The sequence below is a fragment of the Somniosus microcephalus genome, chromosome 1 (genome assembly GCF_052327205.1).
Source record: "Somniosus microcephalus isolate GS21.2 chromosome 1, FLI_Smic_1.0, whole genome shotgun sequence".
Classification (NCBI taxonomy): domain Eukaryota; kingdom Metazoa; phylum Chordata; class Chondrichthyes; order Squaliformes; family Somniosidae; genus Somniosus; species Somniosus microcephalus.
In genome coordinates this window covers 456,874,432-456,895,485 of record NC_140987.1, presented here as the reverse complement: position 1 = coordinate 456,895,485, position 21,054 = coordinate 456,874,432, and the positions used below count along the sequence as shown (strand labels likewise).

The 21,054-nt window shown below is 46.7% G+C and overlaps 1 protein-coding gene across 5 annotated transcripts in view; it reads right to left on the bottom strand.

The window, feature by feature from the left end:
• fgf13a (fibroblast growth factor 13a) overlaps positions 1-21,054 on the bottom strand; it is an 863,578-nt gene that overhangs the window by 488,243 nt on the left and 354,281 nt on the right. For 3 of the 5 annotated variants that reach the window (XM_086002251.1, XM_086002240.1, XM_086002245.1), the window contains exon 3: positions 515-682. The exons of 1 other annotated variant lie outside the window; for it this stretch is intronic. In XM_086002251.1, the coding sequence (XP_085858377.1) occupies positions 515-682 (168 nt within the window). Of the gene's footprint in view, positions 1-514; positions 683-21,054 lie in introns of those variants that run through there. One more of the 5 variants, XM_086002234.1, reaches the window with a different exon arrangement.

Genomic DNA, 21,054 nt, shown 5'->3' with positions numbered 1-21,054 from the left:
CTCTCTGCCAATGGAATACAAATAGCATGAAGTCTGTACGAGCAAATGTGCAGAAGCATTTATAAAAGAGAGCGAGAGACTGCTCGGCTATAGTGCCATTCTCTTAGCCAAGTGAATTAATCTAAAGGGACATACTGGGGAGGGCGGGGGGTGGTTTATAACAGCAAGCAACTTTCAAAAACAGCCAGGTAAGGCAGTGATATGGAGTGAGTCGCGCGAATAAAACATTCCTTCTCCCTCCCCTTCTTCCATCCAAAGCAACAGTTCAGGAAACGGTGTCTCACATGCGATTCTGGCCAAGCATCGACCCCAGGATAGTCCTCGGAGCTAGGAGACAAGACAAGGCAAGCAAAGGGGACGCTTAAAGCTCACCGTGCCCACCCGCCCGCCCGTCAAACGCAAAGTCTGCAACCTTTGCACAGGCTCCCAGCCCACCCACCTCACCCCAGAACACAGCACGCCAGAGGGACACGTACAAGGACAGACAAGACATTGGATTCTTTAGCGGACAAACCTTCCAGGTCTGTGTTTTCTTTGTGGTGCACTTGCTTCAGAGGGCAGCAGAAGATTTCGTGACACTTAGCACGAAATGGGGACTCTTTTTTCTTAACATCCGCGGATTGGATAGAGTCTCGGTGCAACACATAGTAATCCTGTGTGTCAGAGGCAGCGTCATCCAGAACTGTGGTTTTCACACAACAAAATGAACTAACATTAGAAGGTATTCACCCCAAGGTCACCCCCATCTCCCCTGAAGTCTTGTTAAAACATTTACACCGATTGCAGTAGCAAAAAAAAATAATAAACCATTTCTTTTGACATTCTTTAGACTGCATTATCGATTAAATTCCACGTTTGGGAAGCCCAGGATCTCAGGGACTCTGGCAGCGATTCCCACCCTCGTACAATCCAAAGTTTTCCCCCCCAAGAGAGAAGTTTTCTTTAATAAAAAACACGATGGAACATCACAGATCCTGCGCTCCCTTTATCTCAAAGGGGTTGGTATTCACTGGAGAGGAAGTGACACTTCAGTTGTACAGAGCTCTGGTTAGACCCCAGCTGGAGTGACTGTGTTCAGTTCTGGGCCCCGCACCTCAGGAAGGATACACTGGCCTTGGAGGGGGGGAGCAGCGCAGATTCACCAGAATGACATGGGGGCTTAAAGGGTTAAGTTATGAGGACAGGTTGCACAGACTTGACTTGTATTCCCTTGAGTTTAGAAGGTTGAGGGCTGATCTAATCAAGATATTAACAAATAATAAAAGGATTGGAGAGGGTAGACAGAGAGAAACTATTTCCTCTGGTGGGGGGAGTCCAGAACAAGGGGGCATCACCTTAAAATTAGAGCCAGGCCGCTCAGGGGTGATGTCAGGAAGCACTTCTTCACACAAAGGGTGGTGGAAATCGGGAACTCTCTCCTCTGAAAGGCTGTAGATGCTTTGGGGCAATTGAAATTTTCAAGACTGAGATCGATAGATTTTTGTTGGGTACAGTTATCAGGGGGTATGGAGCAAAGGAGGGTAGGTGGAGTTGAGGTACAGATCAGCCATGATGTAATTGCATGGTGGAACAGGCTCGAGGGGCTGAATGGCCTCCTCCTGTTCCGATACTCCTATTGCCAGTGATGAGTATTATTCAAAGGTAGCGCAGGTCACAGAGGAGCCTACTGCACTTTAGTGCTGGTTCTTCAATCCAGCGTCCCTGTGATCTGGGAGTCCAGGATCAGTGAATTTACTGAGTCTATTTGTAGTCAATGGACAGGACACTGAACACAGCAGTAGTGGAGAAGGGATAGTTACTGCTCCGACACTGTACAATCACCACAGCATTGACCTCGTGGCCATTCAGTTCTAACACCCTATCAGGCCCAGCGATCGAATATGTTTCAAACCTACTTGTTGGCAATAAATTAAAAGAAATCCAATCAGACAAATATATAAACAGCCATTTACAGTTTTAGCACAATTATTATTGTTCAATAATGATGCATTTCGCTAAACTACACTCAGAATAAGACCGAGATTTCACCCTTAAAACAACCACCAACTTTTCAGCTGTTTACAGCTGGGCAGCAAGTAATTAATTTTCATCTGCCTAAAGCCCGTGATACGGAGGTACTGAGTAAGGGTATCAGAGGACAGGGTAATCAGAGAGTATCAGACGAAAGGTCATCGTCCTTTAAAAAACGTTAACTCTGTTTCTCTTTCCGCAGATGCTGCCCTGACCTGCTGAGTGTTTCCAGCATTTTCTCTTTTTATTACAGAGCATCAGTTGACGGGGGGAATATGTGGAAAAGGCTGAATGCCTGGCTCAGATCACAAGGGAATCCTGTTGTTACACCCCTGGGTTATGCTTATTTGAGCAGATATCGAGCACCGAGAATCAACTGACTTTGATCTGCTTACGGGAATGACTGACACGACTGACTCCAAGGAAGTATCTACGGGAGATCGGATTGGTAACGCACGCTGGCATTATCCATCACTCCAACAAGTATGATTGCTTTAAATTTTCCAGGAACCAGTCAACCTTACTGTTTTAAATCTCATCATTCATCAAGAAACTACTCGTGAAATAACGCTGGACGGCCAGCTGGTGGCGCCATCCAAGGAGTATAAATACTCGGGCGTCGGCCCCAGCTTGCCCAGGGACATTTTGTAAGACAGGAACTAGTGAAGTACAACTAGACCTCCATGTTCTGAAACAAGTTAATTAAATTGACGTAATAAAACTCACTACGCACTTGGTTTGAACATAAAGCAAGGCTTTAATCAACTTGTTTCAAAACATGGAGGTCTAGTTGTACTTCACTAGTTCCTTGTCTTACAACATGTCCCTGGAAAGCTGGGGCCGACGCCCGAGTATTTATACTCCTTGGACGGCGCCACCAGCTGGCCGTCCAGCGTTATTTCACGAGTAGTTTCTTGATGAATGATGAGATTTATAACACTTACTTTAACACTTAAGTTCCTTAGGGAAGGAAATCTGCCGTTCTTACCCGGTCTGGCCTATATGTGACTCCAGACCAAAAGCAATGTGGTTGACTCTTAACTGCCCTCTGAAATGGCCTAGCAAGGCACTTAGTTATAACAAGCTACTGCAAAAAACAATAAGAATAAAACCGGACGGACCACTCGGCACCGGCTAGGGACACGACAACAGCACACCCAGCCCAGTCGAACCTGCAAAGTCCTCCTCTCCAACATCTGGGGACTTGCGCCAAAATTGGGAGAGTTGTCCCGCAGAGTAGTCAAGCAACAGTCTGATATAGTCACACTCACATAATCAAACCATTCACTCCCTCCACCACCGGCGCACCGTGGCTGCAGTGTGTACCATCTACAAGATGCACTGCAGCAACTCGCCAAGGCTTCTTCGGCAGCACCTCCCAAACCCGTGACCTCTACCACCTAGAAGGACAAGGGCAGCAGGCGCATGGGAACACCACCACCTGCAAGTTCCCCTTCAAGTCACACACCATCCTGACTTGGAAATATATTGGCCGATCCTTCATCGTCACTGGGTCAAAATCCTGGAACTCCCTCCCTACCAGCACTGTGAGAGTACCTTCACCACACGGACTGCAGCGGTTCAAGAAGGTGGCTCACCACCACCTTCTCAAGGGCAACTAGGGATGGGCAATTAATGCTGGCCTTGCCAGCGACGCCCACATCCCATGAATGAATAATTTTCAAAAAACACTTACTTGAAAATTGATCGTTGCAAAGTGAAAGGGCTGTGGGGTACAGCCACAGACCAGTTAAAGAGTTTGCATGTTAACTAAACATCGATATTAGAACCAGAAAGTGAATTGGAAGGCAGACTGACCAGAACAGTATACAATCATAGAAATTTACAGCACAGAAGGAGGCCATTTGACCCATCTTGTCCGTGCCGGCCGACAAAGAGTTATCCAGCCTAATCCCACTTTCCAGCACTTGGTCCATAGTCCTGTAGGTTACGGCACTTCAGGTGCATATCCAAGTACTTTTTAAATATGATGAGGGTTTCTACCTCTACCACCCTTTCAGGCAGTGAGTTCCAGACCCCCACCACCCTCTGGGTGAAAAAGTTCTCCTCAACTCCCCTCTAATCCTTCTCCCAATTACTTTAAATCTCTGCCCCCTGGTTATTGACCTCTCTGCTAAGGGAAATAGGTCCTTCCTACCCACTCTATCGAGGCCCCTCATACACCTCAATTGAATCTCCCCTCAGCCTTCTCTGTTCCAAAGAAAACAACTCCAGCCTATCCAATCTTTCCTCATAGCTCAAACAATCTGTGAGGAATTGTATTACCGTCAACTGCTTGCTGCTTATACCCAGACAACATTGTTCAGCTCTGGGCACCACACCTTAGGACGGATATATTGGCCTTGGAGTGAGTGCAGCGTAGGTTTACCAGAATGATACCCGGGCTCCAAGGGCTAAATTATGAGGAGAGATTACATAAACTAGGGTAGTATTCCCTGGAATTTAGAAGGTTAAGGAGTGATTTGATCGAAGTTTTCAAGGTAAGAACATAAGAATTAGGAGCAGGAGTCGGCCACACGGCCCCTCGAGCCTGCTCCGCCATTCAATAAGATCATGGCTGATCTTCGACCTCAACTCCACTCACCCGCCCGATCCCCATATCCCTCGATTCCCCTCGAGTCCAAAAATCTATCGATCTCAGTCTTGAATTTACTCAAAGACTCAGCATTCACAGCCCTTTGGGGCAGAGAATTCCAAGGATTCACAACCCTCTAAGAGATATTAAGGGGAACAGATAGGGTAGAGAGAGAGAAACTATTTCCGCTGGTTGGGGAGTCTAGGACTAGGGGGCAGAGCCTAAAACGTAGAGCCAGGCCTTTCAGGAGTGGAGTTAGGAAACACTTCTACACACAAAGGGTGGTAGAAGTTTGGAACTCTTTTCCCTAAACGGCAATTGATGCAAGATCAATTGTTAATTTCAAATCTGAGATCGATAGATTTTTGTTAACCAAATGTGGGGAAAGGTGGGTATATGGAGTTAGATCGCAGATCAGCCATGATATTGAATGGCGGAACAGGCTCCAGGGGCTGAATGGCCTCCTTCTGTTCCTATGTTTCTATAACATAGCTTTACAAAAAGCAAGTATGGCTAAAATAGAGTAAACATAGAAACATAGAAGATAGGAGCAGGAGTAGGCCATTCGGCCCCTCAAGCCTGCTCCGCCATTTAATGAGATCACGGCTGATCATCCAAATTCAGCACCCGGTCCCTGCTTTCTCCCCATATCCCTTGATCCCTTTAGCCTTAAGAAATATGTCCAACTCCTTCTTGAATATATTTAATGAATTGGCCTCTACTGCCTTCTGTGGTAGAGAATTCCACAGATTCACCACTCTCTGGGTGAAGAAATTCCTCCTCATCTTTGTCCTAAATGGCTTACCCCTTACCCTTAGACTGTGACCCCTGGTTCTGGACTCCCCGACCATTGGGAACATCCTTCCTGCATCTAGTCTGTCTAGTCCTGTTAGAATTTTATAAGTTTCAATGAGATGAGTACAGCCATTAAGTGCTCTTTATGAGTTGGGTATCTACAAAGGGGTATGGTAGTACAGTGTCTGTGTTACTGGACATATCTTTCATCCAGAGGCACCACACCAATTTCTCTGCAGCAGAGATAATAATTTAATACGTTTTCTGTAATGACTACATTACTGGTTACAGAAGTTCAGTCTTAGAGCTGCAGTTGGACTATCAACCCTGTCTCATGTTTAAATTAAATGATTTAATCATGAAGGGAGTTTAAATATGAAGGTTCATTAACTGGAAATTCACGCCTTCCAACAAAGGGAGATTTCAATAGATTTCTCACAGACCAAAACCTCTGCAAACATGCGCCAGGAATCCAGCTTTTAATATCGCACTTCCTTTCTCATTTGTGTTTCAAAGAACGAGGAGAGGCAATATAAACTAAAGGGTACAATTCTAAAGGGGGTGGATGAACAGAGAGACCTGGGGGTATGTGTACACAAATCGTTAAAGGTGGCAGGGCAGGTTGAGAAAGCAGTTAAAAAGGCTTACGGGGTCCTGGGCTTCATGTATAGAGTACAAAAGTGTGTAAATTATGATGAACCTGTATAAAACAATGGTCCGGTCCCAACTGGAGTATTGTGTCCAATTCTGGGCACTGCACTTTAGGAAGGATGTGAAGTCCTCAGAGAAGGTGCAGAATAGATTTACGAGAATGATTCCAGGGATGAGGGACTTCAGTTACATGGATAGACTGGAGAAGCTGGGGTTGTTCTCCTTGGAGCAGAGAAGGTTGAGAGGAGATTTGATAGAGGTGTTCAAAATCATGAGGGGTCTGGACAGAGTAAAGAGAAACTGTTCCCATTGGCGGAAGGGTCGAGAATCAGAGGACACAGATTTAAGGTGATTGGCAGAAGAACCAAAGGCGACATAAGAAAAAACTTTTGTACGCAGTGAGTGGTCAGGATCTGGAATTCACTGCCTGAAAGGGTGGTGGAGGCAGATTCAATCACAGCTTTCAAAAGGGAGTTGGATAAGTACCTGAAGGAAATAAATTTGCAGGGCTAGGGGGAAAGGGTGGGGGAGTAGGATTAGCTCAGAGTCGGCACGGGCTCGACGGGCCAAATGGCCTTCTTCCATGCGGTAACCATTCTACGATTCTATGATTCTTCCTACATGACATAAATCTTAGAAATTTACAGCACAGAAGGAGGCCATTCGGGCCATCGTGTCTGAGCCGGCCGAAAAAGAGCTCTCCAGCCTAATCCCACTTTCCAGCTCTTGGTCCGTAGCCCTGTAGGTTACAGCACTTCAAGCGCATCTCCAAGTACTTATTAAATGTGATGAGAGTTTCTGCCTCTACCACCCTTTCAGGCAGTGAGTTCCAGACCCCCACCACCCTCTGGGTGAAAAAAGTTCTCCTCAACTCCCCTCTAATCCTTCTACTAATTACTTTAAATCTATGCCCCCTCATTATTGACCCTTCTGTTAAGGGAAATAGGTCCTTCCTATCCACTCTATCTAGGTCCCTCATAATTTTATACACCTCAATAAGGTCTCCCCTCAGCCTCCTCTGTTCCAAAGAAAACAACCCCAGCCTCTCCAATCTTTCCTCATCGCTAAAATCCCCCAGCCCAGGCAATATCCTCGTAAATCTCCTCTGCACCCTCTCTAGTGCAATCACATCCTTCCTGTAATGTGTTGACCAGAACTGCACGCAGTACTCTAGTTGTGGCCTAACTAGTGTTTTCTGCAGTTCAAGCATAACCTCCCTGCTCTTATATTCTACGCCTTGGCTAATAAAGGAAAGTAACATTGATTGAGACACCTGCATTGTGGCAAGAAGCTTTGTGATTCTGTTGGAACAAGAAGATAGAAATTATTGCTTGTAAAGAAAGCAGCTTAATAATTCATATTTGGCCTCATGATATTTAATTCACAACAAGTGAATATATAGAACAGTTATGATTTACTCTTTTCATTAAATAACACCAACTACACTTCAAAAGTGCTTCATTGGCTCTAAAGTGCTTTGGGATAACATGAAAGTTGCTATACAACTGTAAAGAACAATTGCTTTCTTTCTTTATATACCGAGCCCACAAGCCCAAATCTGGTACATAAAGTACGATAGCAAAATACTGCAGATGCTGGAAATCCGAAATAACAACAGAAAATGCTGGAAAAACTCAGCAGGCCAGGCAACATCCGTGGAGAGAAATTAGAGTCGACGTTTTGGGTAAACCCTTTTTCTAAACTGGAAAGGAAATGAAATAGATCGAAGGCAGGGCTGCGATAGAACAAAAGAAGTAAAGAGACATTAAGAGGTATTCAAAACCAGACGAGATGGTAATAGGACAGTGGAGACAAAGACGGCTTAGATTAGGTGTGAAGTGTACTGGCAGGATGGGAGACAGCTGCCATGTGGGAGAGAGAGGGGGGGAGGGAAAACCCAAAACAAACGGGTGGAAAAAAAATATATAAATAAAAATGTAATAGGGGCCGAGGTTATGATCTGAAATTGTTGAACTCGATATTGAGTCCGGAAGGCTGCTCATCTTCTGATTAGGCATGTTGCAGCCTTCCGGACTCAATATCGAGTTCAACAATTTCAGTTCATAACCTCGGCCCCTATTACATTTTTACTTATATTTTTTTCCACCCCTTTGTTTTGAGTCTTCCCTTCCCCCCCGCCTTTCCTTTTTTTTCTCTCTCCCACATGGCAGTTGTCTCCCATCCTGCCAGTACACTTCACACCTAATCTCAGCCGTCTTTTGTCTCCACTGTCCTATTACCATCTCGTCTGGTTTTGAATACCTCTTAATGTGTCTTTACTTCTTTTGTTCTATCGCAGCCCTGCCTTCGATCTATTTCATTTCCTTTCCAGTTTTGAAAAAGGGTTTCGACTCGAAACGTTGTCTCTAATTTCTCTCCACGGATGTTGCCTGGCCTGCTGAGTTTTTCCAGCATTTTCTGTTGTTATTTCTGGTACATAAAGGTTGAGAATACTTTCATCCTCAAAGTGCTGATACTCCTTTGTACTGCAAGATGAACAGACTGGCACCTCTATTTTATTTCAAACCTGGATTCGAATGTGACAATGATTTAACAAATTATTAAAAATATAACTGGGAAACATGTAAAATTAAATCTTTCATGGGAGAATATTCCATATATTCCAGCCCGCCATGTAAGTACTTGCTTCCATTTTATGGCAGGGGATTTGCGTGGTGCATCTGTGTCCTGTCTTGGAGAGGCGGGACACCTCATTATAATATTTAACTCACGCTCCAACAGTGCGGTTGGGGGAGTGGGCCTTTGGCGCAGCGGTAAGCATCCCCGCCGCTGGGCCAGAAGGTGTAGGGTTTCGAACCCCGCTCCAGACAGTCCCAGCAAATAGAGTCGGAGCTCCGGCTCTAAATTCTGGGTTGACATCCAGCGGGATACTTGCGTCCGTAGGTGTGGGTGGCCCCCCGCCTCGTATGGGTTGTGGGAGCCCGTAAAACCCTCCCACCATAGGACTAACCACCCTAATGGCTGGTATGAAGATGGTTACGGTCACGGAAAGAGCGTTTAACACGGACAGAAATCCTTCCACTACTTCATACAGTTCCCCAAAGGGAACAGTGTGTAGACACGATAAGAAGAAATGCGGTTGGGAGCCTGATTAAATTTTAACGCCGGCCGGCCGGCCAGGTTTCCCAGGGCTCTGGAAACCCGGCAGCGAAATGGAGACGGGAGCAGCCGGATCTGGCAGGTTAAGGGCTTTCCCAGCACTGCTTGTGGGCCAGAAGGAGCAGGAATGCTTCCCCACCGCGCGCACGACCCCCCCCCCCCACCAACCTCCGGCCTCGCAAACAAACCTCCTGCCGATCGTGACACCTCCTTGCTGCCGTAATCGCTGATCTACCCCTCAAACCCGTGCTGCCGAGGACCCCTCCCCGCGATCAGCCGATCCCCCCAAACCCACGATCCCGATCTCCCCTCCCCCTTCTGCCCCGCGATCTCTCTCTCTCCCTCCCTCCCAATTGCCAGTACGATCTCCCCTTTCTGCCGCAGGCTTTCCCATCCAGAAAGCCTGTCAATCTGGCCAGCTGCTGGGTGGGAAATAGAGTTAAAAAAATGATAATGAGGTCTGAACCTCTGTGTCCCTGGGATTTCTGGATTCCACGCCCCCGCCCCACCCCGCCACCAAACTGCCACGCTCCCTCCCCATAAATATCGGGGCCATTACTCCGGCTGGGGCCTAACCTTTGATTGATAAAGGTTCAGCAGAACCTCCTTGCTGGTGTACTCTGGTACACACCGGGATTGAACTCTGCATTTGTCACACGTGGTGTCTGTGTACCTCTGCAGTCGACTGTGCTTCCGTGCAATTAGGAAGCTGCAGTTCGTCAGTGGCCGAGAAACGGCAGCCAAACAGGCAATGACTTCGAAAACAACGCCATCACAGACAGTGGTTTTTCTTGTTGCTCTTTCTGATTAGCTGAAAGCGCCTCGCTGAACTGCTTTGGCAGATTTAGGTTTTACATAAGAACATAAGAATTAGGAGCAGGAGTAGGCCATACGGCCCCTTGAGTCGGTTGGGCGATGACTTGGAGACATCAAAACGAGCATGGAATAATCTTACATGTGCAGCAGTTTACTGCTTGTTCTGTGCTCTGAAGTAATCTCCGCAAACCCTGCCAAGCAACAGCGTAAAAGTACAATAAATTTAAGATAACCTCAGATAAAACCACATTAGTAAATCAAATGTTCAAAGTGTGTGTAAGGCATGTAATGGATGGAGAGCTCGCAGAAGTTCAATTTAAGCTATTATAGATACAGGGAAGCGATGTCACGCTTGATTAACTTGCTGAGGTTTTTTTTCCAGATTTAAGCCATAGTGAATAAGCGAATTTCATTGGATGTCACATGCTAATCCCTGAAATTAAACGGTGGGGCACTAGTGTTCAATTATTTGTTTTAAATGGGCTGGCACTAAAAACAGGAAAGGCAGAATGTCCCACTGACAATGCTACATTATCCCCAGTGTCCTGGGCCAACATTCTTTCCTCAAACACCACCACCAAAAAGAGATGATCTGCTCATTCATTCTGTCCGGGGGACCTTGCTGTGCACAAATTGGCTGCCCTGTTTGGCTACATAACAACAGTGACTGCACTCCAAAAGTCATTCATTGATGGTGAACTACTGTGTACCTGCAAGTACTTTTTCAAGAATTCAAAAACTGGTAAACACAATTTAAGGTCATCAACCTGAAACTTTGGGCAGGATTTTCATTGGGCCGTGGAGGAGGGATTGGAGGCGTGCGGGGGGTTAAAATCCCGAAATTGGGGGTCCCGACCCCATCCCGCTCCCAACCCGCCTCCATGCCAGTTTCAAAGGAGGCGGGTACCCGCCCCGCACTGGGACCCGCCTCCCCGAGGCGGGAAGGGGATTAGTGCCAATTAACTGCCTGTTAACAGGTAGTTAACAGGCAGTTTTTAGCCTAATCCCTATTTTTAAGGTTGAAGTGTGGGATTCCTGACGGCTCCAAACCACGCCAAGTTAGAGGAGGCGGACCGTTGGGATGAAGGGCTTGGAGGGGTCGAGATGTCCGGTGTTCAGGTGAGTGATGGGTGCATGAGTGAAGAGGTAAGTCTGTTTGGTGTGTGTAAAGTGTTGAAAGAAGATTTACTTACATGTACTTACCTTCACAGCCTTCCTTCCTTCAGGTCTTGGGAGTCCCTCATCTCACCGGCACAGCAAGCAGAATGGCCGCGATCTGTCAAAAATTGCAGCATTCAGCTTTGTGTTCTGGGGAGATCTCTAATTCATCCGGAGAGGAAGGAATTAACTTGTAGTACAGACTGTCAGTGTTTGACAGCTTCAAACAGCTGTCAAACGCTGATATTTCATCTGTCAAAAGGTCTTGACAGATGAAATATCAAGCTGTGACGTCACCGGTTGCCGGGTGGCCCTTAATTGGCCTGCTGAGCCCGCTGGGTGGGCTCAACAAGGTCAGTGAAGTCTAAATCACATGGGTTGGCTAGAACTCGATGGAGGCGGGACTACAACCCCGAAAGTTGTAGTCCCGCCTCCTACCCGACTCCTCAATGAAAATCCTGCCCGTTAACTCTGTTTTTCCCTCCACAGATGCTGCCTGACCTGCTGAGTTTCTCCAGCATTTTCTGTTTTTACTTAATTAAGGATGTTAGGAGTAAATTCAGGCAAAGCGGTTGCATAAACTTGGTTGGTATTCCCTTGACGAACTCTCCCACGGACAGCGTGAGCTGAAAGGTGGTGTGAGGGGGGAAGCGGGTTTCAGGGGTCAGGTGGAGCAAGCCCCCAAACAGGATCTTGCAATCGTGCGTATGGGGGAGGGAGTCCGCCGAGGCCGGCAGAGGGCAGGGGTGAGGGGGAGTTGCCGGACTTGGTGTGAGCTATGAAATGGGCAGCAGAGCTCAGCACGGGGCGGAGGCTGTGTAAGGCGTAACCCGAGAAGCTGGCGAGGAGAAAAGCTGAGCTTGGAAGTGACAGGGGCAGTGAGAGGAGGGTGGGGTAGATGTCCCCGGTGCTGGATCAGTTGCGGGGGTTTGAAACTCGACCACGTGTCGAAAGCTGAACTTTGCAATTTGCGTTAATTATTTTCCGCTCCCATTTTCAAAGAGACAATTTCTAATCAGGAGGCTCTGGAATGCCATCTGCTCCGAGCAACACATTATTCATCAGCTGAATATTATTCCGTACCACTGCTCACTTCCTCCTCGTAGAAATGGAGGAAGCAAACGCTGGTCATTATCGGAGCGGTATTTTTATTCTGCTATATATGTCGTGCACTGGTCAGGGTGCAAAATGTCAAACATCACTGAAATCAAAATCAAAATCATGAAACGTCAAGGGCATGCTATGTTGTAACCAAACCACTTTTATTTTGTGATCTTTTTGTACCAACAATGATTTCTTGTCCTGGTATATTGCAGGAGTGTTGCGTCAGGCAATGGTGGGTTTATCACAGCACAGAAAGAGTCCACTCGGCCCATCGTGCCTGTGCCGGCTCTTTGAAAGAGCTCTCCAATTAGTCCCACTTCCCCCCTGCTCTTTCCCCACAGCCCTGCAAATTTTTCCTTGTCAAGTATAGAGTCAGCCGTGGCTCAGTGGGCAGCACTTTCTCTCTCGCCTCTGAGTCAGAAGGTTGTGGGTTCAAGTCCCACTCCAGAGACTTGAGCACAAAAATCCAGGCTGACTCTCCCAGTGTAGTACTGAGGGAGTGCTGCACTGTCGGAGGTGCCGTCTTTCAGATGAGATGTTAAATCGAGGCCCTGTCTGCCCTCTCAGGTGGATGTAAAACATCCCATGGCGCTATTTCGAAGAAGAGCAGGGGAGGTGTCCTGGGGCCAATATTTATTCCTCAATCAACATCACTGAAACAGATTATCTGGTCATTATCACATTGCTGTTTGTGGGAGCTTGCTGTGTGCAAATTGGCTGCCGTGTTTCTTACATTACAACAGTGACCACACTTCATTGGCTGTAAAGCGCTTTGAGACGTCCGGTGGTCGTGAAAGGCGCTATAGAAATGCAAGTCTTTCTTTTATATCCAATTCCCTTTTGAAAGTTATGGGTGCTGGGATTAGATGCTGTGGTTTGTCACTGGAGGGCCTGGTTTTACTTTTTGTCGGGCGGGAGAAGGCTACAGAGATAGCGAGGATCAAAGCTGTTAAAGGCTTTAAAGCCAAGGAATAAAAAGAATTAATAACAACAGAAAATGCTGGAAACACTCAGCAGGCCAGGCAGCATCTGTGGAGAGAGAAACAGAGTTAACGTTTCAGGTCGATGACCCTTCATCAGATCAGCTAGAGATGTAACAGTTATTAAGCAAGTACAGAGACAGGAAAGATGGGGCAGGGAAAGAACAAAAAGGGAAGGTCTATGATAGGGTGGAAGGCAGGAGAGATTAAATGGCAAAAGGGGATGGTAATGGGACAAGTAAAGAAACACAAAATGTTAACTCTGTTTCTCTATCCACAGATGCTGCCTGACCTGCTGAGTGTTTCCAACATTTTCTGCTTTTATTTCATATCTATTAAACATACTCTAGATCAGACCTCTAACCTGTCTATTTTGAAGTGAGCTGTAATGAGGCCACTGCAGACCCATCCAGGCTGTAAACCATGCTCAACAGTTCATCTCATGACCAATGAGTGACTATAAGTGGAGTCTCTTTGGGATTGAGTTGGCTCCAAGATGACAATCCTGGCAGGGGATGGGGGAGTAGAGCCAAGACAACCCTGTGTGGCCAACTTGACAATCCAATGCTTAAGCCCAGGGCAGGTCCAAACTATTCCACGGCAGTGCTGATGTCTAGCCAGCTCGCTTGACTGATTACTAAAGAGGTAGTCCTGTCGCTAGGGGCTGAGATTCTTTCCACTTGACTCAGAGATAGCCTGCAAGCCAACTCCCCCAATGTGTAGGGTGGGCTGGTGCTGACTAGGAAAGCAGCAGGAAGCTGGTGAGCTGGGACATTAAATCCCACCAGACCCTAAACCTTGGCCGCGGACAACCTGCCTGCTAGTTCTCTGATCTTCATAGGTGGAGAGAAAGCATGGTTTGAAGAATCACAGAATGGGATAAGATTTCCTCTCTTTGGGGTGTCGCAGTATATCGTGACTCCATCTGCAAAGAATTTCTCTGTTCATTTTGCTTGCAAAATCTAAACCTGTTATGCCGGGTGTCAAATTTTCTCTGATTACACCTTGTGTTGTTAACAGCGCTGTATAAATGCAAAGTTATTGTGATTTGTACTGGGAAGTAAGTACACACACAGTTGGCTAGAGATTGCTGCTACCAATATTAGCAAACACACACTTAACCCATTCATATAACCTTCCACTGTCTACTATTTTAATGTAGGTATTAACCAGTTTATTTTAGCACTTCTGCTAAAACTGCGGGCATGAGGCTCGTCACAAGAATAAATTAAGCGCCGGGAGTGAAAATTAAAAAGAAAGACTTGCATTTCTATAGCGCCTTTCACAACCTCAGGACATCCCAAAGCGCTTTACAGCCAATGAAGTACTTCTTTTGAAGTGTAGTCACTGTTGTAATGTAGGAAACGCGGCAGCCAAATTGTGCACAGCAAGCTCCCACAAACAGCAACAAGATGATAACCAGATAATCTGTTTTTAGTGATGTTGGTTGAGGGATAAATATTGGTCAGGACACCGGGGAAGAACTCCCCCCTGCTCCTCTTCGAAATAGTGGCCGTGGGATCTTTTACGTCCAGCTGAGAGGGCAGACGGGGCCTCGGTTTAAAGTCTCATCCAAAGACGGCACCTCTGACAGTGCAGCGCTCCCTCCGCACTGCGCTGGAGTGTCAGCCTGGATTTTTGTGCTCAAGTCTCTGGAGCGGGACTTGAACCCACAACCTTCAGACTCAGAGGCGAGACTGCTACCCACTGAGCCACAGCTGACACTAATTACAAAGTCATTTCCGGGCTGATAATAGGCAAACAGAAACCGTTCCTGGGTGGATTTCCCCATAGTGTGAAGCAGGCTCTCCTGAACATGGCGATGGGTTTCTGAAAAGGTGTCACAGCCAACACCCAATCAGTTAGATAATAAACAGAGACATCTAAGGGTACAGATCCTTAAAACATAACAACATAAGAAGTAGGAGCAGGAGTCGGCCATTCGGCCCCTCGAGCCTGCTCCGCCATTCAATAAGATCATGGCTGATCTTGGCCTCAACTCCACTTTCCCGCCCGCTCCCCATAACCCTTGACTCCCCTGTAGTTCAAATGTCTGTCTATCTCCGCCTTGAATATATTCAATGACTCCGCCTCCACAGCTCTCCGGGGTAGAGAATTCCAAAGATTCACGACCCTCTGAGAGAAGAAATTCCTCCTCATCTCCGTCTTAAATGGGCGACCCCTTATTCTGAGACTATGCCCCCTAGTTCTAGATTCCCCCACGAGGGGAAACATCCTCTCTGCATCTACCCTGTCGAGCCCGCTCAGAATCTTATATGTTTAATAAGATCACCTCCCATTCTTCTAAACTCCAACGAAGAATGAGAGGTGATCTTATTGAAACATTGAAAAGCAGGATTGCACATAGGACAGTCCAATAAAAAGGAGATTTGTGATTATATATAAAGGGCAGTCCTGAATTAAAAAGCACAAGGACGGAAATATGAGCATCGACGAGACACGAATTGTGCCACAGATGGAATGCTGAGTGCTCTTTTACAGCCCATTTACAAAAAAGATATTAGAGCATTGAAAAGTTGCAGTGCAGATTTACTGATACGACACGAGGGAGGGTATAGATATAATGGGAAGGGTTGAAAGTCTTGACAAGGTTTGAGAGAATAAATAAGGAAAAGTAATTTTCACTGTCAGTAATTTGATAACATGTTTTACACTTTTAAGATTAGTGCTAAAAGCATAAAGGGCAAAGTAAGAAGGTTCAGGTGTGATCGAATTGAGGTCTTTTAAATGATAAAGAGATTTGATAGGGTAGTTATTTTGTTGGGGAAATCAAGAATAAGGGGGCACAATTTTAAAATTAGAGCCAGACCATTTCGGAGTGAAATCAGGAAGCACTTTTTCACACAAAAGGTAGTGGAAATCTGGAACACTCTCCCTCAAAAGGCTGGGGGTCAAAATTACATTTTTCAAGACTGAGATGAATTGATTTTTGTTGGGTACGGGTGTCGAGGGATATGGAGTTAATGCAGGAGAATGGATTTGTGATGAAGCTCAGCAATGATCTCGTTGAATGGCAGAACAGGCTCGAGGGGCTGAATGGCCTCCTCCTGCTCCTCTCAAGTAAGAAGGATTTCACCCATTCAAAGGGTTGTTACAGTATGGGTTTCTTTACCACAAGGTGAGTCAATCACAGCATTTAAGAGAGAATTAGATAAAACTCTTCAAGAGGGAAAATATTAAAGGATACAACAGCAACAACTTGTATTTATATAGTGCCTTTAACACAGTAAAACATCCCAAGGGGCTTCACAGGAGCGTTTATCAAACAAAATTTGACACCGAGCCAGATAAGCCGATATTAGGACAGGTGACCAAAAGCTTGGTCAGAGAGGTCGGTTTTAAGGAGCGTCTTAAAGGAAAAGAGAGGTAGAGAGGTGGAGAGGTTTAGGGTGAGAATTCCGGAGATTAGGGCCCAGACGGCTGAAGCCATGGCTGCCAATGGTGGGGGCCGAAGGAAGTGTGGGCTACAGGGAAAGCGCAGGGAAATGGTGTTAGAATCGATAGCTCTGAACTGGAGAACTCTCCTGGGGTGGTTCAGGTGAAGGGTGTTCCTTCCCAGCCTCGCCCTGAATCATTGCTCTCCATTAAGTGAGATTTCCTACCTAGCAACACACTGCAACTTACTCCTGACCTAAGGACACTGAACTCTGATTGAAAATGTGGGCGATGAGTATGTTGGGATTCAAACATAGGAGGGAGAGGAAGGCCTGTAATACCACGGTGCGACGTGCCGCAGCACGTGGCGCTGTGGCACATAGAGTCATAGAGTCATAGAGTTTTACAGCACAGAAAGAGGCCCTTCGGCCCATCGTGACTGCGCCGCCCATCCATCCCTGTCCAGTCTAATCCCATTTTCCAGCATTTGGTCCATAGCCTTGTATGCAATGGCATTTCAAGTGCTCATCCAAATGCTTCTTGAATGTTGTGAGGGTTCCTGCCTCCACCACCCTTTCAGGCATTGAGTTCCACATTCCAACCACCCTCTGGGTGAAAAAGTTCCTCCTCAAATCCTCTCTAAATCTCCTGCCCCTTACCCTGAATCTATGCCCCCTTGTTATTGACCCCCCCCACTAAGGGGAAAAGTTCCTCTTTATCTACCCTATCTATGCCCCTCATTATTTTGTACACCTCAATCAGGCCCCCCCTCAGCCTTCTCTGCTCCAAGGAAAACAACTCCAGCCTGTCCAGCCTCTCTTCATAGCTGAGGCGCTCCATCCCAGGTAACATCCTGGTGAATCTTCTCTGCACCCTCTCCAAAGCAATCACATCCTTCCTATAGTGAGGCGACCAGAACTGCACACAGTACTCCAGCTGTGGCCTCACCAGCGTTTTGTACAGCTCCATCATAACCTCCCTGCTCTTATATTCTATGCCTCGGCTAATGAAGGCAAGTATCCCATATGCCTTTTTAACCACCTTATCTACCTGCTCCGCTGCCTTCAGGGATCTATGTACATGTACACCAAGGTCCCTCTGACCCTCTGTGCTTCCTAGGGTCCTACCACTCATTGTGTATTCCCTTGCCTTATTTGTCCGTCCAAAATGCATCACCTCGCACTTTTCAGGGTTAAATTCCATTTGCCACTTTTCCGCCCATCTGACCAACCCGTTTATATCGTCCTGTAGCCGGAGGCTTTCCTCCTCGCAATTTACCACCCCACCAATTTTCGTGTCATCTGCGAACTTACTGATCATACCTTTTACATTCTCATCCAAATCATTTATGTAGATCACAAACAATAAGGGACCCAGCACCGATCCCTGAGGTACCCCACTGGACACAGGCTTCCAGTCACAAAAGCAACCTTCGACCATAGCGCCGCGATATTCCCTCGCAGCACCCCAAAAGGGAGGTGGGGCGGTTCCAGTAGCACCCCTCCCCCGCTTCCCTCTTGGGGCACTACCACTCAATTTTGGCCGCGGGGCGTGAATTCTTCCGGGGTGCTAAACGTAGCGCCCCGGCGCAGTTAGCGCCCCAATTTTCCCCCCCATAGCTATTAACAGCAACAATGACTGTTCAAAGCAACTATCATAGGTATAGACTCTTAGCACAGGAGGAGGCCATTCGGCCCATCGTCCCTGTGCTGGCCGTTTGAAAGAGCTCTCCAATTAGTCCCACTCCCCCTGCTCATTCATCGCCCTGAAAATCTTCCCACTTCAAGTATTTTTCCAGGTATGTCCTGGAAAAAGCTGCAATAACTGGAGAAGGAATGGTCATGGATAAGACACAGAGACTGGAAAATATCATTCTAACCATTAGCAGAAAGAAAGAGCTTGCATTTCTATAGCGCCTTTCACAACCTCAGGACGTCCCAAAGTGTTTTACAGCCAATGAAGGACTTTTTGAAGTGCAGTCACTGTTGTAATGTAGGAAACATTGCACCCATTTGCGCACAGCAAGCTCCCATGAACAGCAATGTGATAATGATCAGATAATCTGTTTTAATGATGTTTGTGGTGTATGTACCTTTAAGAGGAACTATGTTTTTTTTTGAAGCCCCTGTGTACTGTAGTACCGGTAGTGACCACTCGGGTACATAAGCCTGTATAGCGTCTTGTATAGTTTAGTTCACCTCCAGACGTTGTTCAGTAAACACTTGTTAAATCAACTCCTGCTTTCCGTGTCTTCATTAACACACAGATACAACAGTGGCGACGAGTTAGAAACAAACTTACCTGCAATTCAGCAGCACCTCAAGGAGTTCGATTCCTCAGACGAAGGTCGAAGAAGAAAAAAAAACTGTGGTTTCACCAGCTAAACGGGCTGGTGGCAGGTAGTGCACTGATCCTTCCTGGGCGGCAGGCTGGGGCTCGATCGGGTAGCTCTGCAGCGGGGCCAGGCAGCGAGTCTGAAGGCAGAAGCAAACAGAGACAGAGGGTGGAGCACTCAGGACACAGCCGGCGCTGCAAAGCAGGTCGGCGTTCGGACCAAGCAAAGGGAGGGGAAAGTCCCAGAGAGTCCGACGGGAACGATTCTCCAAGTGATGGAGAAACTGTTTAAAAATATATATGTAAATAAAAACCGCGGAGAACAGCGTTGGCAGCAGCGGCAGCGGCGGGAAAGCACGGGAGGCGCCATCTTGACTCGGCAGGGAAGAAGGGAAAGCGCGGGAGGTGCCATTTTTGATTTTCAGGATGCCTAAGACTGGCAATATTACTGCTTTCGATAGTGATATAGAGGATTTGACCACATATGTGGAAAGAGTGGAGGTATATTGCAAGGCAAATGAAGTAGCGGATGATAAAAAGGCATTGGTACTTCTAAATCTGATGGGCACAAGGACATACGGGCTGTTACGAAACTTGATCACTCCAGCCAAACCGATGGACAAGAATTTTAAGGAGATTGTTGATACCCTACAGGAGCACTTAAACCCAACACCGCTGCTGATAGCGGAACGATTCAAATTCTTCAGGAGGAACCAGCACAAGAATGAAAGTAACGCTGATTACCTCACCGAATTACGGAAGCTGTCAAAGCACTGCCAATTTGGGGCAGGACTGGCAGATTCTCTACGAGACAAATTCATCTGTGGTCTCCTAAGCGAAGGAACACAGAAAAGACTACTTTCTGAGAAAGATTTGACACTGGACAAGGCTTTCAGTGTGGCTGTATCATATGAAGCAGCAGCAAGAGGAGCTGCAGAGATACAGCAAAAGCCACAGGACTTCGGCACCCATGAAATGACACGGGGTTTCGAGAAATGTTATCGCTGCGGCAGATCCACCCATGACCAGAGGGACTGCTGGTTCAAGGACAAAGCATGCAGGCAATGTGGAAAGATGGGACACATTGCACGTGTATGCTGATCTGGACAAAAATCTGCTGACAGTAAAAAGGTCAATAAGGAAAAGTACAGGAAGGTACAAATGATGATGGACAGTAGCTCCGAAAACCAGAAGAGCGATAGCGATTCCGGAAACAAGAGACTAAGCTGTCTCAAATTACATAATGTAATTGCCAAAGAAGATTACCAGGCCATTTGGGTTACCCTCACGATAGCGGGGTCCCCAGTTAAAATGGAGCTAGATACAGGATCAGCTCTGACCGTCATAAGTCGACGGGATTACGAGCGGCTATTTCCGCATATACCTTTGAAAGACACATCCATTATCTTGAAGACATATACGGGGCAGAAAATATACCCCAGAGGGAAAATAAGGGTGCCTGTTGTATACAACGGCAAGGAAATACAGAAGTTGTATTTATACGTTCTGCAAGATGGTGGTCCACCGTTGTTGGGACGTGAATGGATCAGAAAGATACGTTTGGACTGGCACTCCATTCAGGCACTGACGGTGACCAGTAAGAAAAAAAATGATGATGACATCATACCTGGACGATTAAAAGAAATCTTGGCTGACGCCAAAGAAGTGTTTCAACAGGAACTAGGAACCCTGAAAGGCGCCACCGCCTCAATAAAAGTGGAAGATGCGGCATTTCCCAAGTTTTTTAAGGCAAGGCCGGTGCCATACGCAATTTGTCCAGCAGTTGAGGCAGAGCTGGAGAATTTGGAAAAAGCAGGCGTGTTATCCAAGGTAGATTGGAGTGAGTGGGCAACACCCATCGTCCCGGTCATGAAGAAAACATTGAATAATGATAAATCTGAAGAACAAAGAAAAATTCACATCTGTGGGGACTTCAAGGTGACTGTAAACCCAGTTCTTCATACGGTACAGTATCCTCTTCCGAGGATAGAAGATATTTTCGCCTCACTATCCGGAGGGAAACGTTTCACCAAAATTGACTTGGCACAGGCATATCTGCAGATGGAAGTTGAGGAGACCTCTAAAAGGTATCTC